Here is a 12,068-nt window from a genome sequence, read left to right as displayed (position 1 = left end):
AAAAGATTTTTTCATGTGACCTCTCTCTTTACAATAGGACAGATTTGGGATCAAAAAGCTGTAAAGCACTAAACTAAGCTATGAATAATGAACCATTTCCTGGTTAGCTGCAACTTGTCACACTTGTCCATACATACTTTTTACTTGGACTTGAAGATACTAAGACATCAACAGAGTCAAAACCTGGAGCACACTTCAAATGTTAAGCATTTCATATTTTAGTAGTTTTCTTTTTTCTTCCCGTTGGCTTTTTTGAAGTTTTGGAAGTGACTCTACAGCAGTAGCAGAGACGTCTGCTGCTGCACTTTGCTGAACCACACTCAGTGTCTTGGAAAGAATATTACCTGACACTGACACATTCAGTCAGAGAGAACCATTTAAACTCTGTGCTTCAGCTGTACAAGCAGAATGTAGGGGAGAAATATTTTCAGCTTCCTTAAAACTAAAGAAATCTATCAGAAAAATATGTCTTTTCTGAAAACAATGATAATTTTTTTTGAAGAATGGAAATAGTAACACCAAATTTCTTTTTTGGGGAATACTAAAATTCTCAGCAGAATACTGAACACCAATGGTTGAACTTTTAAAATTTATAAATTCACTAAGATAACCCACATAGTTCTTAATGCTTTTCTCCATAGTGCCTTGATGAAGGTTGCAATTTCTGGCAGCCTTAATGAGTTTTATTTGTAGGTGTTACTAATTAATTAGGCTGTAATCAGAGAAATGTGCTGTTTCATGAAATAACTTTTCAGCTGTAGGTATTTTGTGGCAAGAGGAGGAAGATAGGCAGGAGTAAAAGAGTGTAGTTTTGCATTGCTTTTGTTGCATGTCTTTTGCTTTTTAAAAACGGTTGAAAACAGAAGTAAATGTTGAGATAGGGACACAGCAGAATGGGACAAGGAACAAAGGTGAGGAAAGTTTAGATTGAATGCTTAATGCATTTAAATTAACAAACAATAATAACAACAATATAAAAGGGGCATGATAATTCGCTCTGAACAATAAAAAGAGAGCCCTTCATGTCAAGGATGTCCTTTCAAATTTTATCTAGGTCAGTGTGCACCAGGGACCAAGTATTAACTCTGGCACAATGCTAGAAAAGACAAGGAAGTTGGCCCACAGACGAATTTTGTCCTAGCTATTGCTAACAACTACTGACTAGCTCACAACTCCGTGCAGACTAAGTTAGGCATTTAAAACTCCCAAAGTGTACGTATGTATCCACAGGATAAAGTTGTGTCTTACACCAAATGTCATCCTTGTGAGAAGATAGCCAAGAGTGGAATATTTGTTATTGTTATCAATAATAGTAATTGTTTCCAGCAGAGTTTGGGGTCTGTGGTTCCTGTTAATACTGAGACTGCTTATTTTCTCACTTCTACTTTTCTGCAATTCAGTCTGCAGCCTGCATTTGGCTCTGTTGCTCAGAAAAAGGCTGTTCGCACTTCTGATCCCTCTTCTACAGCCCTCTCTTGTCCACTGACCCCCAGCCTACCTCTACCTGCTCACTCTTCTTTCCTCTACCATCCTTCCAATTGACCTCTTTCCTCTGATGTTTTCTTTGTCAAACTACAGTTATGCTTTAAACGTCTACCTTCATAAAGCCAAAACAAATGCACCAGACAATCATAGATGTGTCTTGGTTTGGTTCTGTTTTCTGATTGTTACCCTTTTCAAAACTCCTGAATTCTTTTTTACCACTACAGCTTGTTCAAAGAGCATGGGGGTTCTTTTGTTTTGTTTTGTTTTGTTCTGTTTTGTTTTTTAAAGCAACTTTAGGGCACTATGAGAAATCCATTAAACATTTGAATACTGCTCAATTCACAGTTTTCCCAGAAAAAAAGTGTTTAAAACTGTTTTTATATTTAGATAGAATAGTTTTTAAAGATATTGAGTTTAAATTACTTCATTTATTTACCTGAATAATCTTGTATTAATGGTAAAAGGATAAATCAGAGGAACACAGGCTCTAAAGGTCATTATACAGGCTTCATAATTCTGGTTTAGAATCATGCTAAGTGACAGTGAGCTACTAACTGACTTAAATGAACAAAGACAACTGTGCATCAGTCAGTTGGTATGCAAGAAAAAACAAATCAAACCCAACCCAAAACCCATTTCAGTAGAAACTTCTGTACAGCATAAGGATATCCAGGACTTTCCTTTTAATTTAATTAGCTTCAGCAACAATTATGCTTTGCATGGCAAATGTTCTTCTCTTTGCTTACTTCAGTCTTCTGTCAGCTATTCATTTGATTGTAACCACCAGCAGAAAGTATACTTGGGAGTGGCAGTGGCCTCATTTTAGAGAAATAGGAAGCAGGTTGGAAAAACATTAATAAAACTTGGGAGGAAAATAGTCTATGATGTCAACACAACCTTCAAATCCATGGACTGTATTTATTAAAAAAGTAAATATACACTTATGTCATGCTCTTGTCATTAACATTTAACGTGCAAAGAGTGGGTGTACATTCCATATTTAATTAAAACACAAAATTATGACTTCCATCTGCACATGCAGACCTGAGAAGGGGCTTAAGGTGCACAAAAAATTTACATCTGGTATTCAAATATTGGCGGGGGGGATATTTTGACCATATCAGGTATCACATCATTCCTCTAGTGTAGAATAAATATGACACTTTATTTATTACTGTTTGAAGACATTTTCAATATTTGAAGTTTCTGAGACACTTGTGCAGAGTTTAAATCATGTGGGGAAGCACAGCTTCCCAGGGTGAGGAGTCCTCTTCAGTTATTCACTTTTCTTATTTTTATTTTATTTGTGGTTCATTTGGAAATGCACACAGAATATTCTTTTTTTCAGCACTGGCTTTGTATCTAATTCTTTTGTTCTACATTTGGTGCCAAGGAGCATAGACCATGTTAAATTCATAGAGCAGTCTGCAAGCTCCTTAACCGTAAGCTATTTTTACAGCAGGTCACCTGTGGAAATGCTTTTTGTCAACCAAATCCTCCTCCTGTTGGCTTGTCACTCTGCTTGTTCAGACTGGGGCTAACTGTGGTGCTGTCACTCTGCAGCCACTGAAGCCACCATCTGCTCTTTGCCGTACTATGGCCTTTGATCAAACAGTAAGCAAATCCTTCAGGATAGGGAAGGATTTCCTGGGCACCGGCCAGATGACAACGTATTTGATCATTGCACGGAGCCCTGTGTAGCACTGCAATTGCTGGGAAGTAACGTGACTTCCCAACATCTTCACTTGGAGTTAAGGAGTTTTCTCAATGCAAAAATCAAGCATTCTTGCCCACCTCAGAAGTGGCAAAGGCACTTGGCACATGGTTTTGAAATAAGGTTATCAAGTGGACATCATGTGCCTTGGAGTGGCGAAGACTAACCCCATGCAGGAGAAGGGAAAGGACAGTTTTATACCATGTTGATTTTCCTGCAGTACCACCTGGGATATGTTGGCTGACAAGGAGTTCAGGTGGCCCAGAAAGACATTGATTCAGATTTGTTTTCTTGACTACGTGTGAACAGACCTGAAACTGAAATGATAAGGCTGGGTAGCTGCAAGAGGAAATCCAAAATGCCAAAGGGGATCCTGATTTTGTGACAGAGGAAGGGAACTGAAGCCACTACAGTAACACTAGCCAGTAGACCTTAGCACAGCTTGCTTTTGCTGGGGAGGGGACTCATTTAGGTCTCTTATGGGCATGGGGTGGGGGCACTTAATGTTACAGTTCTTGATAAACCCTGCAAAACTGAGTCTGACATTGCTTGGGGTAGGACAGAGGCTAACACAGTTGCTGAGTAAGCATCACTGCTGGGCCTTAAAGTATCTGTAGACTATAACAGAATTGCTGAACTAACAAGCTGCTGAGCCAGCATAACAAATAGAACATAGCAAAAATAATACAATAACATCGTCGTTAAGACAGCTGTAAATGAAAGAAAAGGGAAAGGTTGTCTCTCAGCCAGTTTCAAAGAACTGGCTCCCCAGTCCCTTGTATTTGGACCGGAATGGATTCAGCAAAACATCAGAAGGACAGTCTGGACAGCTGAGAATGTAAGTGGCCAGTGAATCACGGTGTTATAAGGAGATAAAAGATAACTCAGAAATTCATCAAGGTGGCAGTCAACAGAAGAGAATCAACATTGCAGGTGCGAGGGGATGAGAACTGTCTCTTGCAAAGGTGAGCATTTTCTCTAAATCACCTTGACATACTGGGCAGGATGTGCCTGGATCCCCCATGCTGAGTGTGACCTTTAAGTGCCGATGGGGGGATCTTGCAGACCTTCGTACGTTGGGAGAACTTAGGGATCTGGGCAGAAAAGTGTCTCATAATCAGAATGCTGTGCTGCTAATTACTATGTGCTGTAGAGTTTATCGTAAATATCTGCTGCCATTTATATAATTTCATTAGTTATCTTATAGGATTGCTACAAAGATAGTGTCCCAATCCAATGTCGGGGGAGGTTTCGATACGATCCCAAGGACGAGATTAAGACGCTGGAATCGGTCAGATGTCATACAACCTTTCACTTTTATTTGAGGGGAGAAGAGAACGGAGGGAGGAGGGAGGGCAAGGGAGGAGGGGAAAAGAATAGGGGAGAGAGAGAAAGAAAGAGAAGGAGGAGTTTACCACCACCACCACCACCTCGGGTCCTGATGATCTTCTGCTGGGTCTCCGGTGGCCTCAGGCTTCGTCGGGGACCGAAGGGGGGGGGGGGGGGAGGTTGAGGGTGCAGGAACAGAAAGTATGGTCTCTCACGTGCCGCCGCTGCCGCGGGGCACGTGTGCTCCTTATATAGGGGCTCACGCATGCGCGGATCACAAATGCGTACGTGCGGTTCGCCACGGATGTGCTGTCCCTGCCTCTGCTCTTTTCGCGCCTTTTTGTCCCCGCCTCGGCTCTTTTCGCGCCTTTAGTCTGTGCGCAGGCGCACGAGGTTGTTTTTCTCAAAGCTGTGGAGAAGGTGGTCTTTTCGAAGCGCGACGCTGGATGGCACTAGAGCGGCAATGTCGAGACAAAACCCACGTTTTTCTATCGGTCCTTTACACCACCCCGTGGCTCGACATTGCAGCTTGGTGGCATAGGAGGAAGAGAAAGAAAGAGAGAGGAAAGAAGGGGGGGAAAGGAAGAAAACGGGAGTTGAGGGAGTTGGGGATAAGGGTGGAGGAAAATTGTGGGAAGGAAGAAGGGAACAACATTGGTTTAGGTGAAGGAACACCTTAACACAGAAGAACTGAGGTACTGCTCAATGCAAACTCATTCTCGAACAACTTTAACAATTCTTCAACTTTGGAGGACAAACATTAGGAATGGGGTTAACAGTAACTGGCAATATGCAATTTCTTCCTTCAGGAGGAATTGGGAATGGGTTTAAATGATTGGTACGGAGGTTGGTTGTGGCTGATGAATGGTACGGATTTTTGTTACACCATCAGGTGGAGCGCTGGGAACAAATTGCATCTTTGACACAACATGTCGAATTAATTGAATAAAACAGGGAATTATGCAGGGTAGGAACAGTAAGGTGGCAGTTGCACATAATAGATACAATATTGATTGTTTCACCCAGGGTGCCCCTGGTAACCAGGACCACAAATCGCCATTCCAACCACTCCAGGTTTGAACAGGGACATGGGCTATTTTCCTGATATCTTGGGTCAATTGGAGAACTACTTCTCCCACATCATCTATTTCTAGGCAGCAGTTAGAGATATTTAATTTTCCACACACCCCTCCCTCCTCAGCCAATAAATAATCTAAAACCATACGGTGTTGAAGGATTGCCACGCGCATTTGTTGCGATTGTCGAGTTAATAGGTCTATGGCGTCAGCAGTTTTGTTGGTGATAATTTCTAGGGACGCTTGTAGTCTAATTATTCGATTTAGATTATAAATCGTTTCTCTTGCCCCTGCAATGGGCTCGTTAGGATTCCAGGTTGCTGGCCCATAGTGTTCAATTATTCGCTCAGGGGGCCATTCGTCATTTCCCCATTTTTGTGTCCCACCTAAATTTATCTTGGTAGATCGCGTCTTACGGGCAATCCTTCTATCCCCGAGGTTATCGTACACTTTTACGCCTAGTTGGGGTCCACCAGCTTCTGGCAGGAGGAAAAACAGGGGCCTTATAATCCCTATATAACAAACTCCCAACCATCCCGCGGGTAAGAACTTACATGCCGTGTTCCCACAAATCCAATAATGCCCCTTTTTGGCTTTATTTCCCTGAGCAAATGGCCCATCTTTCCCCGGTGGAAACTGAAAATAAGTTGTGTCTTTGTCACCCAGAGGGCTGAAAAAGGTGGTTGCCCCATCCCTTATTCGGCCGGTACAATACCAAGCCCCATAAGTACCCCTCCATTTGCAAGTTTGTTTGTAATGTCGGAGAATCAAGGTTTCATTTTTGCTTGACCAATATCCCTTAAACCCCTGGTTACGCCCTGTTTCATTAAGCCACACCCACAGGTCCTTTTCCTTGTCGAGGGGCTTACATGTGAGAGTCCATTGACATTTGCTTTCTCCCACTTCGACCCCTCCTTTCTGGGTGCGATTCAAACAATATTGCCCCTTAGTTGGAAACTGAATTGGCCAGGTCCCACTGTCATCCCACGGATCGTCTGTGGCTTCGCTGTATTTGCTTACAATTTGGTCTGGGGTGAGAGGTGCGGATGTCCACGGCCAACTTGATTGCCCTAGGGGTCAGCCGCAAACCCAACAGTGGCTCAGATTGAAAGTCTGACTCACGGCTTTTGCTAATAACATTGTTCTCGAAGGGGTTGTATGGAGGAGGGGAAGGTAGAGGGAGTGGTCGTTCGTCACTTTCATGGAGGTGTCCCTGAGTTAAAATGATCCAAAGTAGCAGGTGCATCGTGATCACATTGCCTCCCTTAAAAACAGAAACAGGAACAAAACTCGGTCCTTGGGTTAGAAGGAGGGAATAATCCATTTAGTGTGGATTTTGTTGGTTCTCCCACAGGTACCTTTCGCTTATTAGCAAAAGCAATATCATTTCGCTTTCCATGCATATTTGTGTAGGGGGGTATCTAATATGAGAGGCACAGCTCCCACAGTGGGAAGCTTGACCAGAACCAGCTGGCCACGGGAGTAAGACGATGCACTGGGGGAATTAGAGTTTTGAGAGACGGGTACCATGGTTGGGGCTTGTGGACAAAAACGCTGCAATTTTCGGACACCCGTTTGTACCCCAGTGGTTACTGACATTGGCCACTGCCTCCCCCACCCGCTCAGCCCATCCCGGTTGGTGGGGTTTAGTAGGTCTCGTTTATTATTGCAGGTGAGTTGTCTGATGAACATCCACCCTCCGCCTCCCTCCTCACCCTGAGAGGGCGGAGGTTTTAGTTTCCCGCCACTCTTTTTGTCCTTCTTAAACCCTTCCTCCCTGTCCAACGCTGGCACAGAAGGTGGGTTCAGTTTGGGAGGGGGTCCTTGCCCAGACCACCTCCGCACCAGGAGCTTTAACTTTTTGGTTGGGAGCCCATCTATTAGGTCTCGGGGCACACCCTTTTGCAGTCCCTTCTGCCACAATTCTTGTCGGAGCAGGGGTTTTTCCCTTTTTGTTAGGTCGGGGCTTCCCCCTGAAGGAGCCAGCAGTTTGTTTGCCGGCTCTGCTGTCCGCACGGCCCTAGTTTCCACTTTATTGTAAGTTCTGCCTACTGGCCCATATTTTCTCCCATAGTTTATTAGTTCCTGGGCTATCTCCCCCCAGGTCCACCCCTTTCTCCCCCACTGCCACTGTTCGGGGGTTACCATTCCCTCCAGGGCAGCTGCGATTCGCTCCTCGCGAGGCACATTTTGAATTCTCCCCTGTAACTGGATCCCGATAGGTTTTAGCAAGTCGGGGAGTCCTCTTATTAGCGGCGTCAGCCGCTCGGGGTCTACCGGTAGCAACATTGGAGAGCTTAGATTTGGTTTAAGTTCCCGGTCGTACATCATTTGTAGGCAAGCCGCCTTTTGTACGTTTTCTAGTAGTTGATCGACCGAACCAATTAGAGCTAGGGGATCCCCCCTCTCCAATGGGTTCAGCCCCCCCGCCCAATATGCAGCCCTCTGGGTCAGAGACCATGGGGCTCTGCGATCGCCCGTTGTGAGAAAGACGCCGGGGCCCCAATACCCCTCTGCTTCCTTTTCCGATAGCATGATCCCATCCCCCCCCGACAGGGATACCCTCCACACGTATTCGGTTTCGGACTTCCTTGCTGTTCTAGCAAAGTCCTTTCGGAGCTTAGCCAATTCGGTGGCAGTAAAAGGGATTTCTTTCGTTACAAGTTGGGGACGGCTGTCACTATCGCCCTCGTATATGTATTCTGTCTTTACCAGCGGGCACATATGGGGGCGGTTATCCACAGTCTCCCTTAATCGCTTTAGATCTTTCTGGGGGTAAATTTGGCGTACCCCTTTCTCCTCCAGCATTACCTCCGCCTCAGCGGGGGTGTCTGCCTCCCTCAGGAGCTGAACCCTCAGTTCCTCCTTCAGAATCATATTCTGGCGCTTCTCCTCCTCTAGCGCCCGTTTGGTCTCTAGTAGTTGCTCTCGCAGCGGTGTTATTGCTGCTTGCAACGAAGCGGCCAGAGCCTCCGATGGGCAGGGCGCTCGTTTCTTATCCTCCACCGCCGCTGCCAGACACGCTCCTAACACAGCACATACGATGCCTTTCCCTTTCCCTTTCTTTACTCTAGCTTCTCTATGTAAGACCGCTATTCGGTCCATAACACTTTGCAGTTGGAACCAGTGGTCCCATGCCCAATCTTGTCCTGGGGGTGAGGGGCGAGAGCGGTACGTTTCTAAAAACTCATATAATCTCTCTGTCTCTTCACAAAAATCGCCTGCCTTTTGGGCGGCCATGTCCTACAAAGGGGAATTCGTCCCGGGAGGGTCAAACCTTAAAAAGACCAAATTTCCCCTATACGCTCCCAGGAGACCAATCCGCACACTACTACAAGACAAAGACAAGCCTACAAAGGGGATATCGTCCTGAGGGGGTCACACCGTAAAATTCAAGCTTCCCCTATACTCCCCCAGGAGGCCAGACCATAAACTAGTATGAGACAGAGGAGAGCCTACAAAGAGGATATCATCCTGAGGGGGTCACAGCATAAAATTCAAGTTTCCCCTATCCTCCCTCAGGAGCTCAAATCACAAACTAGTCCGCGCGCTTCAGTGCAAAGGTCTCAACACCCACTCCTTCCTTACGCTTCGTTCGTCTCCGGCTGCTTCCCTCGCGGGAGAGCAGAACCGCGGATCGCAACTCCGCACTCGCTTCGTACTTATTTGTACGTCTCGTTCACACACAATCGCTCAGCACACCATAAGGCTGTATGACACTCTCATCTCAAGGGATCCTGTCCGTGACGCCAATTAAATGTCCCGATCCAATGTCGGGGGAGGTTTCGATACGATCCCAAGGACGAGATTAAGACGCTGGAATCGGTCAGATGTCATACAACCTTTCACTTTTATTTGAGGGGAGAAGAGAACGGAGGGAGGAGGGAGGGCAAGGGAGGAGGGGAAAAGAATAGGGGAGAGAGAGAAAGAAAGAGAAGGAGGAGTTTACCACCACCACCACCTCGGGTCCTGATGATCTTCTGCTGGGTCACCGGTGGCCTCAGGCTTTGTCGGGGACCGAAGGGGGGGGGGGGGGGGGGCTTGAGGGTGCAGGAACAGAAGGTATGGTCTCTCACGTGCCACCGCCGCCGCCGAGGGGCACGTGTGCTCCTTATATAGGGGCTCACGCATGCGCGGATCACAAATGCGTACGTGAGGTTCGCCACGGATGTGCTGTCCCTGCCTCTGCTCTTTTCGCGCCTTTTTGTCCCCGCCTCAGCTCTTCTCGCGCCTTTAGTCTGTGCGCAGGCGCACGAGGTTGTTTTTCTCAAAGCTGTGGAGAAGGTGGTCTTTTCGAAGCGCGACGCTGGATGGCACTAGAGCGGCAATGTCGAGACAAAACCCACGTTTTTCTATCGGTCCTTTACAGATAGATAGATAGATAGACAGACAGACAGACAGATAGATAGATTCATACATATATACCTACCTATATACATAGATTCGCTGCCATGTTTAGCTTATCATTATCTCACTGTTCAGTTGCTATAATTGCCTGTAGTCATTAGTTGGTTTTGGTTGTTCCACAGTTAAATATTGCCGACTTGTTGTTATATTTGTTGTTGCTATGCTTGCACTTGGACAGTGCAATTTCTATAAGCTACCAGTCAACATAAGGTATTAAAATCATATATACCTTTTGAACAGTTAGTCATCTTCCTCACTGGAAAATATCATTGCACCTCCTTGTGGTTGTGCTTCTACCCACTAATCATAGCTCATTTGTATTAGCTATCTAATTTTTACAATTACATCTTCAGTAAATTAAAAGAGGGTAGGGTACTGATATGTAATCTCTCATATTGCTAAACTGTTAGCCTGGTTTCTGAAATGTCTGGTCCAGGAGAACTAGCAAAACTACTAAACTGCCATGCCAACTACCAGAAATGCTTGGGTATATTCTAGAGGATGGCATGTATTGGAAACCGCACCCGATAGGCAGTTTGGGTGTCGTCACCATGTTTTGGCAGGAAGGGAGATTAATTGTATGGATACAAACTGCACTATGTTGGCTTCAGGAACAAAGCACAACACGTATCTCATCTCATGTAACACTTACTCACAGCCTTGTGTATCTTTCCTACTCATGTCCATGAAACTTTTGAGCAGAGTTCTACAATTTCTAGTAGGACTTCTTCTTTTCTATTAGAACAACTGCTGTTTTGCAAAATGGAACTTTCCAAAAAGTTCCATTGAACAAAGCAGGGAGGATATCAATTGAATTTTGTATAAATATATGCTAAGATCCTACAGAACTTAACAGAGAATGGTAGCTTCTCATAAGGGTGTGGATCATCTTATAGAATAAATTAATTCTGTACTACATTCAGTGTGTCCCAAGAGCCATAAACAGAATAAGAGCAACAAAGTTGGTCTAGAGCACAAGTCTTATGAGGAGCAGCTGAGGGAGCTGGGGATGTTTAGTCTGGAGAAGAGGAGGCTGAGGGGAGACCTTATTACTCTCTACACCTACCTGAAAGGAGGTTGTAGCGAGGTGGGGGTCGGTCTCTTCTCCCAGGTAACAAGTGATAGGATGAGAGGAAATGGCCTCAAGCTGCACCAGGGGAAGTTTAGGTTGGATATTAGGAAAAACTTCTTCAGTGAAAGGGTAGTCAGGCATTGGAACAGGCTGCCCAGGGAAGTGGTTGAATCTCCATCCTTGGAGGTATTTAAAAGAAGGGTAGCTGTGGTGCTTGAGGACATGGTTTAGTGGTGGACTTGGCAGTGAGGTTAACGGTTGGACTCGATGATCTTAAGGTTCAGCCTTATGATTCTATGATTCTATGATTCTATGATTATTAAATTATGTTACATTTTAAGCTATGAGATTTAATATTGTCCTTTACAGAGAACACATGTTTGATTTTTTCACGCTGTTTTTCTTTAGGACATTTTTTTATTTCTTTCTTATTCTGCTTTTTATAAAAATCAGAAAAAGTATGCAAAATATAACACATTGATCTCTCCTTTCAAGTACATGCAGAATGTGTAGTCTTGAATTAAAGAAAAAAACCTGATATGTCAGCATATTTAATTTTGAGTTTATATGAATTTGAATCATTAAGCTTAAGTCTAGACTCAGAATGACTTTTTTCCCCCCGTCATCTGGTTTTAATTGAATTATAATTTTATATCCTCACAGAATGTTACTGGGTTTTTAACAAAAAAATATATATAGAAAAAGACATGATTTTCCCCTATCACTTCCTATTTCTTTTTCTCAAAGACTTAAAGAATTATTTAACACTTTAAGGACTATTCCTCTCCTCTTCTCCTGTTTCTCAGATGAATTTCCAAAAAGAGGAGACGAAGTTCCCTGTACCTCTTTTACAAAGTTAATTGTTCCCTTGTGGGAAAAGTCACTGAAATGGGAAATGTGAAAAGAAAGTCTGCAAGGTAAAACTCCCAGAGGTCCCACAGATGCTCACTGCAATCAGCAAAGGCTTGGAAATGCATTGGGGATC

At 44.4% G+C, this 12,068-nt stretch overlaps 1 protein-coding gene across 1 annotated transcript; it reads right to left on the bottom strand.

Moving 5' to 3' along the window:
* Nucleotides 1-6,987: 6,987 nt before the first annotated feature.
* Nucleotides 6,988-8,844, bottom strand: LOC148053411 (uncharacterized). The gene has a single exon (XM_087776392.1). It carries the CDS (start codon nt 8,842-8,844, stop codon nt 6,988-6,990), a length of 1,857 nt encoding a protein of 618 aa, XP_087632518.1.
* Nucleotides 8,845-12,068: the final 3,224 nt, after the last annotated feature.

This window comes from Nipponia nippon, unplaced genomic scaffold (assembly GCF_047370975.1).
Source record: "Nipponia nippon isolate SJK-2023a ecotype South Korea unplaced genomic scaffold, ASM4737097v1 scaffold_4, whole genome shotgun sequence".
Classification (NCBI taxonomy): Eukaryota; Metazoa; Chordata; class Aves; order Pelecaniformes; family Threskiornithidae; genus Nipponia; species Nipponia nippon.
The sequence above is the reverse complement of the archived record's forward strand: the minus strand, read 5'-3'. Positions and strand labels throughout refer to the sequence as shown.

Bases quoted from the DNA above. Each gene is read 5' to 3' on its own strand.
- LOC148053411 (XM_087776392.1), bottom strand. From the start codon at position 8,844: ATGGCCGCCCAAAAGGCAGGCGATTTTTGTGAAGAGACAGAGAGATTA.